General features: G+C 42.1%; 1 protein-coding gene across 1 annotated transcript in view; it reads right to left on the bottom strand.

Annotated features, from left to right (window-relative positions):
* Positions 1-17127, bottom strand: part of LOC122814193 (inaD-like protein) — a 464245-nt gene that overhangs the window by 251072 nt on the left and 196046 nt on the right. Inside the window, exons 5-6 of the mRNA XM_044086799.1 lie at positions 11246-11385; positions 10743-10935 (exon numbers count right to left, since the gene is read on the bottom strand). Coding sequence (XP_043942734.1) covers positions 10743-10935; positions 11246-11385 — 333 coding nt within the window. The remainder of the gene's footprint in view (positions 1-10742; positions 10936-11245; positions 11386-17127) is intronic.

The raw sequence follows: 17127 nt of genomic DNA, 5'->3' as shown, positions 1-17127 counted from the left end.
CTTCTGGTCTGAGAGATTAGGATCCAAGGAAGCTGTTTTACTATCCAATGCTGGCTGGGTAGCAGCAGTCTTCAGATCTGTCTAACTGTGTTTCTTCCTTGATGGTTCCATGATCAGATCAGACGAGAGGGTGGAGGATCTAGAAGAGTTAATGGATGGCTCCTTGAGGTTTTTTTTTTTTGGGGGGGGGGGTTTGACTATTTTTTTTATATCAGCTATAGCATGCAGACTGAAAGCTTTGGACCAGGTGACGACTTCTTGTCCTGCAACTCCTTCCTCACCTCTTCTGTAGGTAACAACCAATAACCACTGCAATCTTCTATCATCTACTTCTAGAACTGGCAGTGAATTCAGAATCTAATTACCTTATTTTTCCCTTGGATGCGATTGCATTTTATATAATTTTAAGTCATTACATGCAAGTGACGCCTCCAGGTGCATCTGCAGTTAACTCCTGCTGACACCTCTAGGTGTCAAATATTGCTTGTTCATATTTGCATCAATGATCCCAAAACCATGCTATGTACAAGGTTTTAAAACATTTAATTTTAAAGCTTACACAATAGCAAACTTAACTGCATTAATATTTGACCTCTGTCTAATGTAGGGATATAGATATTAATATGAAGTTATGTACTCACCATAACATTCCATGTGAGTTAAGGAAACTATCCAACTGCAGCAAAAAAAGTAAAGACTCCGCGTGGAAAAACGTAAAAAACCAGCTGATAACAGATCCCAGCAGGAGTCACCACATGGAGAAGTAGATTGAATAAAAAGTCTTTTATTAAGCCATAAAAACAACACAAGCACTTTCACGTAGATGGACTACGCTTCTTCAGGTGTAAATATCTTAGAAAATTGAACTTCTTTTATATAAAGCCTTCCATGTGAGTTGTTCATCTCGCCCTCATTCTTTACTGATGAGTTTGGAGCTGATCCAGCAGCTCCAGTATGGCCGTATGCAAAGCTGGAGGTCTTCCAGTAGCTCAAGGCAAAGCCCCTATCCCATGATGTACGGTGAACTACCTCAGATCTTGTTTGCTGCATGTACTATAACCATATAAATGAGCTATCCTCCTATGGAATGGAAGAAGAAATTGAGCAACCAGGATGAGACCAACATCTAGGTCAACTATCAGCCAGGAGGGAGAAGGACTGAGGGACATAATAATGAAGGTGAGATGAACAACTCACATGGAACGTTTTGGTGAGTACATAACTTCTTAATGTGAAGTTGTTCAATCTCGCCGTTCATTCTTGACTTAGGGTAGCATCCCTAGCACCATCAATCTGGGGTGACTCACAGGAGTACATTCTTCAGGATTGTAGATCCAACAGAAACCCTGTCCCTGGAGGCCTTATCAACTTTGTAATGCGTGATAAAGGTATGAGGTTTAGACCAACTGGCTGCTGCACAAATGTCATCAAGGGGCAATTTGGCTTGGAATGCAGAGGATGTAGAAACTGCTCTGGTTGAGTGAGCTTTAATCCTGTGTTGCAAAGGCATATTAGCAGCCGAGTAGACAAAAGTGATACAATCAGATAACCATTTAGACAGAGCTGTTTTAGCCACTGGTCTACCTTTTCTGGATTCAGAGAATGAATCAAAGAGCTGGTCTGACTTCCTGATATCTTTTGCTCTATCCAAATAAAATCTGAGCTGTCTGTGAACATCAAGTTTGTGCAGCATATACTCCAACTTGTTGGAATGATTAGAAAAGAAAACTGGCAACTCAATGACGTGACTGATATTAGTTTCTGAACAAACTTTGGGCAAAAAAGAGGGATTTGTACTAAGAGATACTCTTGTCAGCATGAAAAATCAAATAGGGAGGGCTGATAGATAAAGCTTGAAGTTCTGACACTCTGCGGGCAGAAGTAATACTACTAGAAAAATGGTTTTCCATGACAAATATTTGAGGTCACAAGATGATGCTGGTTCATATGGGGGAAGGATTATACGTGACAGGATAAAATTTAGATTCATGGAGAATAAAGAGTTTTCACAGGTGGTCTCATATGAAATTTCCCCTTGAGAAAGGCCTTGGATAACTTGTGGGACATGATATTTAACCAGTCAATCCCAAGATGAAAGTTATATATAGCAGTCAGCTAGACCCGAACTGTTGTGGCTACCACTCTTTTCTTAAACTTTATAGTCAAGAATTCCAGTATGGATGTCAAGGGGGCTTGGTAAGGATCAATGTTCTGCTTAGAGGCCCATATGGAAAATCTCATCCACTTGCTAAGATATAATCTTCTAGTGGATGGATTATGAGAAGACAAAAGGATCTGTTTCATCTCATTGGAGAAGTTATGAAGCCTGGCTAGGAGGGAAATGGAGCAGCCAAGTGGTCAGCTTCAATGACTGCAGAGAAGGATGAAGGTCCCCCGACAGATGTGTCAGAAGGTCTGGAACTGGGTCCAGAATCCAGGGATCCTCCAAGAGGATGATGTCAAAAGAAGGGGAACCAAATCTGCCGAGGCTAATGAGGGGCTATAAGAATGATGGTCCTTCGCACGGATTTTGCTTTCTGTAGAACTTTGGGTATCAATGGGATTGGTGGAAATGCACAGAGGAGACCCGGAGGCCCATCGTGTATGAGTGCATCCCTCGGGGCTTCTCCCGGAGGAGGAATCAGGGCAAAGTAGTTTCTGCATTTCATGTTGATGTGGCTGGCAAAAAGGATGCAGCAAGGCTGGCCCCATTTGCAAAAAATCCTGTCCGCAATCTCCTTCTTGAGGGACCACTCATGCATCAACAAGATTGCCCTGCTCAGTTTGTCTGCTATCACGTTGGATCTCCCCGGGATATGCATTGCCAACAAAAAGCGCTGGGAGGAAACAGCCCACTGCCAAACTCCGAGGACTTCTCAGCAAAGGGGGTAAGATCTGGTTCCCCCCTGCTTGTTAAAGTACCAGAATACTGACATATTGTCTATCTGAATAGCAATCGTTCTTGGGGGAAGAGAGTCCTGGAAGTACTGCAATGCCAAAAGTACTGCTCTCATCTCCAGAACACTGATATGCAAGTGTGACTCCTGATCTTCCCATGTGCCATGGGCAGTCTTTCCCTGAAAATGCTCCCTCCACCCTATCAGGGAAGCGTTTGTGGTCACAGTGGCTACTGGAGGGGGTAGAACAAAGGGATGCCCTATGGTGACATGAAGAGACGTCAACCACCACTGGAGATCTTTTTTGCAAGAGCTCATAATCAATATTGTGTAGTCCGAGGGAAGTTCCTGGTAAGACCATTGAGTGAACAACAGCCATTGAAGGATCCGCATATGCATTCTTGCTAATGGTATGGTTAGGATTGCTGCAGCCATTAAACCCAATAGTTTCAGAACTTCTGAAGCTGGTGCTCTGTCTTTCAATACCAATGTGCTGACATGCTGATGAAGAAGGAAGACTCTTTTGATTGGTAGCTTTAGAGTGGTGGTTGAGGTGCCTATCTGCCCCGATAGAAACGATATGCTGAGTGAGAGTGTACTCCCTTGCCTGAATCAGTTGATGCCTGGTGGTGGCGGTAAGGAGCCAATCGTCTAGGTATGAAAACACCTGGAATTCTAGATGCCTCAGGTGAGCCGTGACCACTGCCATGCATTTGGTGAACACTCTGGGGGCTGTAGTGAGACCAAAGGGCAGGGCTCGAAACTGATAATGATTGGCTCCCAGCCAGAAATGCAGGTCAGCTCTGGATGGCCTGGCCATTTTTATGTGGTAGTACGCATCCTTGAGATCTATCGAACACATCCAATTGTCTTTCCCTAAGAAGGGAAGTATAGACTGGAGAGTGACCATCCAGAGTCTGCTGAGGTCCAAAATGGATCTCCAGTCCCCTGTTTTCTTTGGAACCAAAAAGAACCTTGAGTAAGTTCTGGATCCTGTTTGCTCTGCTGGGACTGGCTGGATGACTCTTTTTCTAGCAACTTGTGGACCTCTATAGTTGCTTGTTCCCTGTAACTGGGTGGAACATCCGGGATTCTCCTTATGGATGGGGAGGGGGTGGCGAATGATATGAAGTACCCTCTGGAAATGATACTTTGTACCCAGCTGTCTTATTTCTTGCCAGGAATCTGGATACAAAGTTAAGCGACCCCCAACTGCCGCTACTGCCTCTAGAGCAGGACAGTTGGGCCTCCTTTCAGGAGCGCTGGTAGGGTTGACCAGAGAAGTGATCTCTGTCACCCTGATATTGCGGACCCCCTCTGCCGCAAGGGTGGCATCTTCAACTATTACCCCCTCCTCTGCCCCTGGATGGGGGTTCACCACGTGTGTCCTGAAAGGTTACTTAGGCTTTCTGGAACCACATTTTCCCTCCCCTTTGGCCTTTGGGATAAGGCCAGGTAGGGGTGGAAAACCGGACTCCGACAGTAGACAGAGTCTTTCCCTCCTGTTCACACCTGGTCAGAGTTTCCTTCACTTTAGGCCCAAAAAGGGATGAGCCATCAAAAGGGGTGTTTACGAAGGATGACTTATAGGGCTTCACAAAGGAACACAAGTGCATCCAGGAATATCTTCTGAGAGCGACTCCTGTACCCGCTGCCCTACTCGTTCCATCAGCTGCATAGATATGAGATGCATGGACGAGATGACAATAGAATTTAGGGTAGCAAGCTGGGCAGCAAACCTTGTCAGAGGTCCCTGCAGCTACTGCACCCTGAAGAGCATCTCCCAACTCCTTAAGGAGATCTCTTTGCAACCTACTGAAATGGGTTAAGCAGTTCAGTGAGCAGAGATCAAAAGTCACTGAACTAAACATGCGTTTCCAATAACTATCCATTATCCTAGACTCTCTATTAGGAGGATGGATAGATGAAGAAGTCTCAGACATTTCCTTTTTGGTGCCTGCTGCCACCACCATGGCATCAACAGGGACTCCTTTGTATAAGAAAGTTTTATCTGGTGGAGCTGATATAAACTTGTTAGGCCTCCTAGGAAAAGGCTCCATGGACTCCGGTGACTCCCACGCCATCAAAGAGACCAACTGCATAAGCTCATCGAAGGGCGGAGATACTCAAGAGGTGGAGGTTTGAGACCCAAAAGCCTTCAGGAGAACTGACTTGTCCTCAGTAGGGCTTTTGGACTGCCAATCACCCCTCTGCCTAAGGATCTCAAGTATCTCAGCAAAGGAGATATCCTCAGAGGGGGACCGCAGAGACCCTTCTGACTCATACAAGTCAGTGTCAGATGTCAAAGACTCCTGTGGGATGTCCACGTGTCTTCTCTTGCACAATCTCTTCCTGGGAACCTCCTCAGTGGGAGCCTCTGGGGAGGTCTCAGAAGAGCAAGGGGCACCCTGTGGGGCTACCTGAGGTTCTGGGTCTTTACACCTAGCCTGGAAAATGGAAGTGGAAGCAGAAGCAGACACAGGCGCTTTAGGGGATGAGGAAGAAAGGCCTGAAGTCGAGGCCATGAGGAGAGTTTTGTCCCCTAAAACATCCTTGAAGGCACCATGGCTCCGATGGGAAGGAACCGACTGATCCAAGGGAACCGACAAACCCTCCCACACTGAGGATGTGGGCTCTGAGTCAGAGGTAGGAGCCGAGTTCATTCGAGCCGAAGCCCCGAGAGGAAGAGTCGGTACCAACAACTCTGTCCGACTATCCTCCCCAGATCCAACTGGAGAGTGTCGGCTCCTAGAGTCCCCAGTCGGCGCCAAGGACGTCAGAGTGGATGGAGCTGAGGACACTGGAACAGGTCTCTACTCCAAAGGCTCCATGATCAACAGGTCTGCTTCTTGTGGCTCCGAAGGGCCAGTACAGCTCGGAGGAGGAGTAGTCAAAGCAGGAGTAGTGGTCTTCAGCTCCGAAGCCGCTTGGGTCGGAGCCTACAACAATTTAGCAAGGCCTGGTGCCTGTAAAAGCTTCTGCACCAATCAATCCATATCCAAATCCGACAGTCTGACAGATGACCTAGATGAATGCACTGATGGTGCCAAACGAAACAATGGTGACTGAGGCACTTTGGATACTGGCTCCAAAGCTGTGGGCCGGCTCCGAAAAGAAAAGACAGTCGGCTCCGAGGTCTGTGGAGCCGATGTTGCAGAATCCTCCTTTTTGATTTCTTGGACTGCTTAGAGTCCTTAGATTCCAAAGAAGATCTAGAGGACTTGGAAGACTTGTTGGCCATATCCTGGTCACTCAACGCCTCTTGAAAAGTGAGCTTTAACAAACCCCTGTCCATCAACTTCCTTTTCCCCTCTAACACTCTCGAAGAAAAGGAATGACATATGGCAGAAGACTCCTGTAAGTGGACAGCTCCTAAATAAACACATGTTACATGTCCATCCGTAACAGACATTTTTTGGTTGCAGTCTGGACTCTTTTTAAAGCCAGAATTTGGGTGCTTGTCTTTATCTTCTGCCATAATACTGCTATAAAAAAACGCAGAGCAGAAAAATCAACAATTTCCTAGGATCTAACAGCACACACACACAAAACGAGCCTAAGAAAAAAGTATCTCACAATATTAATAAAGCTACTAGGCTCTAAAGTCACACACACACAGAAATTAGCCTCATAAAAAATTTAAATAACTATATAAGCCACTAGAATATTTAAACACAAACTCTACTAAACTAAGGCCAACAATAGAAAAAGGCTATCTATATCCACTAGAAACTACTTAAACACAGCAAGAGAAAACTAGGCCAAAAAACATGAGGCCGATATTTTAAAAATTAATAACCATACAAGGGAAGGGGAGCTTTAAAGAAGCTATAAAATGTAACTACCTATCTAACTTACATAAGAAAAGTTTAGAAAAAATTATTTCAGCAACTGCTAAATAAAAAGTTTTTAAATAGTACTGATCCGAGCTTGCACTGAAACCTCCGATCAGATGCTGCGGCAAACTAGATCGGAGGAAATTCACAGTGCATCATGAGATAGGAGCTTGGCCTCGAGCTACTGGAAGACCTCAAGCTTTGCATACGGCCGTACCAGAGCCGATGAATCGGCTCCGAATCCATCAGTCAAGCATGAATGGTGAGATTGAACTTCACATCTGTTTTTATGATATTAATTTATAGAGATATAATTTTTACATTTTTCTAAATATCCCAACAACCAGGTAACACAGACAGAATTCCTTAGCCTCAAATGAAAGCTCTCAGCCAGATGAATAAAATGCTGCTGACAGTACGTGTGTAACTAAGTGGTTGCCGAGACATTGTAAGAGGTTTACAAAATATTACAAATGTAATAGTTACTGTGACTTAAAAAATTTGGTTTAAGACCTAGAACTTAAAGAATACTCTACCACTACAAAAATAGTCTGTTCTGAAGAGTTTGCCATTTACACTTCTTTGTTAATCCCGATGGTTCCAGAGATATGAACATTTGTTTTAAAGGTGAGGACATAATTCGATTCTGTAAAAAGGTTTAGGCTCCACCCACTGGAACTTACCAACTTCCTGAGCTCCACTGGAATAAATGAGTTAAATGAGTTAAATAATATTCATTGAAAAGTCTGGCTCTCTCTTCAACTGCTGAGCTACCTGTTTAAGACTGCAGTAATTATTCTGTCATTTCTCTGCTGTCTCAATCTAGCCAACACTTGTACAGTTTTAGGGGAATTTGGTCCAGAAGTGTCTTTAATTGCTATAGTATGGGTCATAATTCTACTCTTGTCTGCTCTTTGTTCCTCCTTCATCAAATTATTCAGCTCATCATGTTCCACTGAACCCAGCATGTCTTTTTCCATCTGGAACTTATTTTCCTACCCTGTAATTGCCTTTTGTGTTTACTCTCTACCACCATCTAAACTCCCTCTTCTACTTTGAATCTTTGTTCTTAACTCATCCCATTTCCATGTTGTCACCTCCTCTAGTCCCCTGATAACTAATTTAGTTTGCTGGTTATCCATTCTCTACCTGAAACTGGAACCTTTGCACTGCCTCATTTCCACTCAGGTACTTCCTACTGCCAAATTCAGCAGAAAATGAGCATATCTGAGTAGGTTATTGGGCCCATTCCCCTAGTACCTATTACACCGCCATGCTCTTTTGTGAATATTACCATGTCTATTCTTGACCATCTTCTCCAGTTTGGACTGTAACGTGTGTATTCTCCCTCATTTATTTCTCCATTAATTAACAATGCATCTCTTAAACCCATTTATTTTTAAACCTAACTTTTACCTTTTCTTTCCGTGCTCTACCTACTTTAACAGTACCTTTAATTCTTTATCATATAAGGCCATGTTCCTCAGGATGCCCGCAAAGAAATATTAAATTTTTATAACTTGTTTCTTATATTATCTGCACTGGCTTATCTCTTTTCCTGTTGAGAGGTTCAGCTGGAGTAGCGAAAGGCCAGCCTAAGCTGGCCATACACAATGGACTTCCTTGGCTTGTAGTTTTGCCATAAACTGCGGCTCTGGATTAAGTTTATTTTTTAGTGGTACACACATTGTTAGAATGAGTGCAGACTATGTACAAGGACCCAACAACACATATACATACAATGTTTGGGATCAGACAGGGGTTCCCAATGGGAATGACTGTGCATCAAGGTTCAGCTCTGTGCCTGATCCTATTTAGCACGGTGATGGATTGCATTAACAAAGAGACTGCAAAGGACAGATCAGCAAAGCTGCTGTATGCAGGTAATGTGGGACTACAAAGACTTTAAACAGGAACTTCAGCAAACTGTAATGCAAAACTTAAGACAAATAGGATGAAGCTAAGTACATACAAGACAGCTGTCATGACAGCAAATGCAGGGACAAGAAGAAAAGAGAAAACTGAACATGAAAATAAAAGGGAAATAATGTAACAAGTTAACAGTTTCAAGTATCTGGGAGGGGTGGTAGAAGAGATAAGAAGTCTGAATGAGAAAGTCAAAGCTAGAATCAGAGGTGCTACAGCCAAGAAGCTCAAAGTGCCAGGCATACTGAATGATGGAAGAATGACAAAGAAGTTGAAAAGTAAGGTGTAGAAAACAATGGTGCAGTAAGTGCTTTTGTAAGGCACAGAAACAGGCAGTAGAAGATAAGCAGATCAGGAAGCTTGACGTGATGGAAGTGCAGTATCCAAGACAGAAGTAGGATGCGTACTGAGAGACGGTCTAAAAATTGAGTACATCAGAACAAACAAAAGTAGCTCCAGATTATGGTGGTTTGGTCATGTGCAGAAAATCATAAGACAATTTGCTAAAGATTTGGGAGAGGCAGGAAAAATGCAACAGGAGATGGGAATCCATCCATCTCCTGCCTCTGCATTATGTGACGGAAGACCTGTCATATTCAAGCAGGAAAGTAGGGAAATAGCTCTGAATCAAGAGATGTGATAGTTGGCACATTACCCTGAATGGGAACAATGGGGCTGATTATGACAGCACCCTTTATTCAGTAGGGGACATGGGTTAGCATGCTTCTGTACCTGCCTCTTGCCATCATACTGAGATTCATGGATGAAGTATTTGCACAGTTCCACTCCACTTTGGTCCGATCTGTCCTGTTTTACCCTTATGTGATCTGGTCTTTCCATGATTACGGACGTTGATTTTTGTATTGTGTTTTAATACAGAATTTAGTACATTCATCTACTTAACAGTTCAGGACATCGTAATCTGCCATACTTAAATAATTTATATGAAATCTTAAAACTTCATGTGATTTTACAACTTACTGTGTGACCTTTCAATGTTTGCATTTAACAGTTCTGATATTAGTAACAGAGACTATCAGTAATTGTTAGCACTGGTTCATGGGAGCCAAGTCTGGAACACAATGAGCTGATGTGTCGGCTTCAACTAAATGTGACAAGCACCCTGGCTTAAATGATTGTATTTCAGTATTCCATGTTTTAAAGTTAAGATCATCTACTTTACGAGGGACCTTACGACATTTAAACTGAATGAATTTAAATATACAGTTTTTAATACATATACGGTTACTATATACATTCACACACACATATGCATCAACAGGCACATGCACACACACACACATCAACATACATGCACATGCATCAAGACACACATGCATCAATACGCAACACACACGCATCAAGACACACACACACATGCATCAACACACACGCACACACATGCATCAACACACACGCACACAAGCATCAACACACACGCATTTCTGTGATTGTGTATGTGTCTATATAACAATTTGTTCTTCTTTCACTGGTTAAAGAAAGGGTTTAGAATTTTACATACCAGTCACAAGCCAGGTATATGGTTAACCAAACAGTTTTGTGGGACAGTTCAGTGACTCATTAGGTACTAGTTGTGCATCACAGCTCTATAATTCAATTCTGATTTCTGGTCACATCTGTATGTTTTTTGTATGGGTAGTCTGGTTTCATAAATAATAACAAATAAAATAAAACAAACACATGGGCATAGTTATTCTTGCCCTTGTGAATCAGGTCATGGCTTAAAATGGTCTGAACAAGATCTCTTCTCTTGCCAAGTATAAAAAATATCTACATTAAACTAAAAACTTATATAATGTATTCTACCATCCAAAGTCTACAAGCAAAGAAAATTTCTAAAATACTAAATAAGATAAAACCATATATTACTTTTGTAAACAGTAAAATAGCATATGTAATGGACAAGGTAGGTTTGGAATGATGTTACAGTTTGCTGAAGTGAAACAGTTAAAATGCATGAAAAAAATGTGCACGAGGTCACTAAAAATTAACATTTAACTAATTAAATATGACTTTGGAAAGGTACTAACATTTTTATTTAAAAAAAAAAATGATTACTCACTGGTGGAGCTGCTGCAGTTGGCACATCTACAGAAGAGTTGCTTATGTTTGAGAAAGGACTTCTGGCAACTATCAAATCCACAGATCCAACAGATTGCAGGAGCAAAGCAATGGCTTGCTGATGGGAAATTTTTGGATCCAGTGCAGTACGGTTAATGGCCAATATCTGATCTTTTTCCTTCAGTCTTCCATCCCTTGATACAGAATAATAAAATATGAAAACAATAAAAAAGTAATAAAAGTGGTTTTGCTATTTCCTTTTGTTAAACTGTCCAATGATGTACCCGCAGCAGATGTCCAATACTCAAATCAAAATAGAGAAATGCATTTGTGAAAGCTTTACTTCATACTCTGCGTTCAGATGAATGAAAAGTAATTCAAACTAATGAAACATTTTTTTACTGCAACAATTTACAATACTCATTTCTGTTAAAATAAATAAATGGGCCATGGACTTCAACATTTATCATATGGAATGCAGAAAGCAAAAACAAAACTGCTCACCTTTCTGCAATACTGCCAGGATGTATTTCTTTGATGAAGATGCCAAGTTCTCCTCCATTTTCACATTTTAAGCCAGTTACACTGAATCCCAGACTTCCAAATGCTGGCCTTTGCATATGTACATGTTCAATATACCTTCCCTACAGTGAAATCAGGTAAATGATAAAGAACATTATAATTTTTTCACAGGGAAAAAAAACATGTCAAGGTTAGTGAAGATATTACTGCCATCACTAGCAAGCTTACATGCTTTAATTCAAGACTGAGGGGGCACTAAGTGCTACAGGATACCTTTGGGAAGGCGGTATTAAACATGCACTCCCTTATCAGCCGATTACTGACGAGGGTTCTGCAGTGAACAACTGCTGAGACTTTCTCTACTACTCTCGCAAATTCAACATGTTTTTTTTTCTCTCATAGTGCCATGCATCTGTCCAAAAACAGATGTCTACCCCCTGCACAGTTCAGTTTAATCCCCATCCACTAACTATCATGAAGATGGGAACTAAAAATGCACAAACAAAGCACACCATTTGCATACTTTACAGGAAAGTCCATTAAAAGATGCAAGACAGACAGGAGATCAAGACACAGGGCAAAGTCATGAGGGTAAAAAGCAACCTCTGAGAAAAGCTTGAAAATCACTTTACCTGTTATACCTGTTGTATCTAGCTCTGAAAGCCTTCTATTGGTAAGAATTCCAAGCAGCAATTAAAATTCCCAAATATCAGCCAGGGGAAAGAACTAACGGCCAAGTAGTGAAGCAATGAGCTGCCAAAAAATACCAAACTACTATGCAATAGTACCTGTTGAAGGTAAGATTCAAGAATGAAGTGGCCAAAAGCACAGATGTCTACACTGGCAACACTCCTGAAGCAAGTATTGGAAGTAGCAATAGTACTTGTTGAAGGTAAGATTCAAGAATGAAGTGGCCAAAAGCACAGATGTCTACACTGGCAACACCCCTGAAGCAAGTATTGGAAGTAGCCACACACCTAGTAAATTAGCGTCTCAGTTCGTCATTAATCACCAGAAGGCAAAAGACAGTGTAGTTGTCAATCTATTTAGAAAGGGTTTGCTTAGCAACTTCCAGCCTGGATCAGACAAAATAAATAAATAAACAAACACCTACAGAGTCTTCCAAAATTCATGCATTGTGTTCTCAAAGAACCCCTGTTGGTAATGCAAGTCCACTGCATGACGGGACCTAATTACCCAGAAAGAAAGCAGGGATGCAAATATAGTGGTTTAAATACAATTCTGATATAACTTCTGAACAAACACATGGGTTGGGTCTAAATGGCAAATAAACCTTGTTAAGACCAGAGAGATTCCCCTCACAACAGCCTGAAGCTTGGAAATCCTGTGAAAAGAAGTGATATCCACCAAGAACAGCATTTTCCAATACGTCAGAGTCACTGAAGCAACCAATTCAAACAGCAAGTAGGCAAGTCAGTCAGTCATGAAATTTAAGTCCCAAGGAGAAAGACTCAAAGGTGGAGAAAGATTCAGAACCCTTTTATGAACACTTTAAACAGCTGGTGAAATACCATGGTTCTGCACTCTGCAATGTTATAATACCCTTTGGAAGGTTGGGTGTGCAGAGTATGCCTGAAAAATGTGCATGTTTGACCACAGAATAATCTGAGACCAAAGTTAACATAGAAGACCAAATACTATCCTGAGGCACATATAATGTATTAGAAGTCAGGACTATGTTTAGACCATCCAAATGAAACGGCATAGGATTCACTAAGCATTCAACAGAATAAGTCAGGTAAGAGGAAGGCTTCTTGTCAGCCATTAATACCTCACATTCTCCTGCAAGAACAAGAGATTTAAAAACGTCAGGCTTTGAGGTGCAGTCACTGTTGCCCCATCTGAGTAATATGGCCATGGTTTGTAATGGGATGTTTCAAGTACCAGAAAACCTGAAACAACATCTTTTTTCAGTCACCAAGGAGAAATGAAAAGAAGACTTGAACCTTCTCTGAATTTTTGACCAGGCATAGAATCAGAAGAAATTGTTTAAAAGTATAATTTTTTTACAGTGGTAGAGAACAGCTTCATCAGCTCACCTTTGCTCTACTAGACCACAACGAACACAGTAAGAAAGAAAATTGCATCCTCCAGTGTGGTGAGCAGATCAATTTTCAATATGTCCCAGCATGGAAAATCTTCACCAGACAGGATTCACAAATCAATTCCAGAAAGGGACAGGAGCAGCAGCCCAAGGATCCATCCAGCATAGTAACTCCTCCCAGAATTAGGACAGCTGTAAGGGACATCAAGTCTACATTCCACTGTCAAACACAGATTGCCTGCACAGTGGATGAGTGTGCGCTTCCCTGCTAGTGCATCACACAATGGAATTATTGTCTGACATAAGCAGCAAGGCAGTCTATTATCAATTCCCCTTCAGAGTCTTTAGAAAAAGAAAGGCTGCATGAAAGTCCATTTGTTTCATATCTGACCCTCTCTCTTGGATCATGGAGAAGCTGAGATGTGCCCCAAGCTGGCTAGCATATCATCCACCATTATGCCCTCTCTTTGGTTCTGTGGCCACTGATCTCACTGATGCCACACCTGCAACATCAGGAATGCAAATAGAACCAACAAACACCGTCAAGAATAGCACAGGAGTTAGAGCATGGACTCTGCTTCTGGGCTATCTCTGGGAGCTGGTTCACCAGACATCGAGCAATGTTCAAAAATACTCTGTTGAATACAAATTTCTAAGCTTAGAACACAAAGGACTTGTCTAGTTAATGGATACCTGATAATATGCACACATGGAAGTGCAAAAGCCAAACAAACTGAAAGTTAGTCTTTCAATGGAGCTATCAGAAGACAGTCATCCGTGTAGCAAAATACATGAAAGTCTTTTTTTGCGAAAGGTCCTTACTACACTAAGTTGATCCTTTGTAAAAACAGTGCAGCTGAGAGACCAAATGGCAACACCATGTACTAAAAATGGCACTCAGCCATAGTAAACAAATGAAATTATTGTGGACACTAGATAATTATATATCAGAAGGCGATTTCTTGTAGCATCAGTGGTATAAGCAACTGAACGGTCATCATTCATAATCTGATATAATACATGGACTCGTTGAAGTCCATGAATCCTCTTCAGAAGTGATATGTGGCAAAGTTTCTCTACAAAGGACAGTCATCATCTACTGCCCCTTTGAACTGTTCTGGGCAGGACTATTCCCAACAGAATCCCTTCCAGGACCTAAAAGTTCTAATACACTGCCTACTCTGGACACATCAGAATCCAGCAGTCCCTTCAGATGACTCCCAGGTCAGGGTGAACTCAAGGAACCATCTCTATTAAATGGTAGTGCTTGATGGTAGTCAGGACTGTAGCTTCAGTCCTTCAGGGATGTACTCAGAACAGTCGAGGAGAAAACATCTGCCATGACACTTGGCAGCCCCTCATTCTTTGAGGACACAGACTAGCTAGAGATGTGTAGGAAAGACCAGAGATGCAGAGGGTTGGGAGGGTGGCCTAATGGTTAAGGTGTTTGCCTTACAAACACAAAGTACAAGGTTTGAATCTCACAGGGGATAATTGGCTAGGTTTAAAATGGCTCGCAAGGGCAGTTAGCCTATTACTAATCTATGAATACAGACCATCCCACATGATCACAGCATATTTCCAATTTTAGATATCCTCATTGAGGTTGTGGGAAGCCTTCCCATAAAGTACCTTTCCCTTGAATGGCTTGACTGATCTTGTCCTTGGATTGTCTGGGTCACGCAAACTTGGTCAGGCATATGTTTGAGTGTGCTGCATGTGCATAGTGTCCAGCCCAGTCAAAGTTAGAGAGCTTACAAGGAAAGCCACTGTAGAACACTGGCATGGCTCTTAAGCACCCTCTTTGATCCCAGGGTCAGGGAAAACTGCCAGCTTCAGCAGTGCTTGATTTATATGAGAAAACTAGAACCTAGACAGGAGAAAGAGGTGACTGGCATAAGCACCAGTATTACACAGCATATTTCCTTACCATCTGCATCAAAAACTTTCCTTAGAATTGTTATCAGCAGGCAAGTAAAAAGATTATGGGGCGTCTTGGACCTATGTTGGATAAAGGATATCATAAAGAAGTCTGCCAAAAATGTTTGGTCATAATCTAACCCCATTAACCAGAAAAAATTTAAAGTGAATGTTCCTTCTTAAAAATAAGAGAGTAAAATCACTATGCATACTGGTTGCAAAGATGGTATTTTTTTTAAAGAAGTTATAATGGTTTAAGTTGTTCTGCTAAGGAGACAAAGAAACCACATGCCAGTCCGGGGGGGGGGGGGGGCTTCATTTGTCTAATGCACCACTTAAAGTAGAATCATATATGAGGAAGGAGCTGTGTTTGGGGGGGGGGGGGCATTCATTTTCAGCTGCCTTGGAGATGAAAGCTATTCCTGTTCTTCTAAGTCTATTCACAGGGCACTGAGGAGGAAGACTACAGAGAATCCCCCAACTGTGCTTCTGAATGAGTGGATCCATACTTAAATGGGTATGTGAAGGGTCAATCATAGGACAAATGAGTACAGAGAGGCAGGAAACAGGGCCACAGTGCCTTGAAAAGTGCTTGCTAGAAGCAGTCCGGGACATGAGAGGTATGCAGATAGGTAGAAACTGTCCTCAGCCTGTGTTCCTCAGAAAAAGTTCCTGACCCCAAAAGGGATGATCTCATGAAATACACGTGAAACCATTTATAGTCTGGGGTTATCCTAATAGGCCCTGCACAAACCCAGGGGCCATCCTCAACCCTGCCTGCCAGAACAAAATAGAATTGGTGTGGGGGAGGCATGGTACTGATAACAGACTCTCTCATCCTGACCATAAGCATAAGAAAAGAGAGATTGCTATGACTACATTGCAGGTGCAGGCCAAACAAACACAAACACATTATGCATTCTTGATTTGGGGGTTGAATGCACAAACATCCAAAGATGCAACAAGAATCTCAAGGTGACAAGAATCTCAAGGTGGAAGACAGGATGCATCTCTCATGGGCCTTACATAAGTATCTGACAATATATAAAAATTTGAAGGGGAAGATGGTATTACATGGGGAGCGCAAAACTGTTTACAGGCAATTACAAGGCATTCAGTTCATGAGACCATTGAGGAACCTAGTCAAATTTCCCACTTGCCCTAAACCACCATCTGGTTAGGTGACCTACTCAAGGACACAAAGTTAGCAAATGAAGGCTGGAGAAATCAAATTCTGTACCACTGGAAGCAGCTCAGTAACAGCTCATAACCTTAATCCTCCGTACTAACTGCCAGGCCAGACTTTGCAGGAGGAGGATGTGGTCAATGCCTGTTCTCTGATTTCATTACCTTTTTATACTGCTTCTACAGGATCATGAGGAACTCTCCTGCCTTTAACTACTGAAACCATCTGACAGTCAAAACTGGCTTCTTTCCACTTTTACCACTGGCTGGCTGACTGGCCATACTGGCAGTTATGGCACTGCCTCATGTTGTGCTCCTCTCCCAGGTGGTATAGACAGTGCCATGGTTTGTAACATGGTTATCAAAAACATATGGAAGATGTCCGATTTCTAGGCAGCAAATGTAGAACTTCTCTTTTTTGTTACACAAAACATATTATGCATTCAGGATTCCAAATGTATAAGCAGGAAAAAAGAACTAAGAGGTGCGTGAGCTAGGCACTCTATCCTACACAGATATCCAATATCATGATATGCATTGGCAACACATGAAATGAGGAAAAAAAATATCTGCCCAACTGTACATAGCTAAGGAAATCTCAAAGGTTACCCACTGCAGACCATCCTCAAATCAAATCCAATATTAAGAACAGCAGGGAATGGGAAAAATGGAAACAGATAAATTAGAAAATGGC

This window comes from Protopterus annectens, chromosome 10.part0 (genome assembly GCF_019279795.1).
Source record: "Protopterus annectens isolate FY-2018-M chromosome 10.part0, PAN1.0, whole genome shotgun sequence".
NCBI classification, from domain to species: Eukaryota; Metazoa; Chordata; order Ceratodontiformes; family Protopteridae; genus Protopterus; species Protopterus annectens.
The sequence above is the reverse complement of the archived record's forward strand: the minus strand, read 5'-3'. Positions and strand labels throughout refer to the sequence as shown.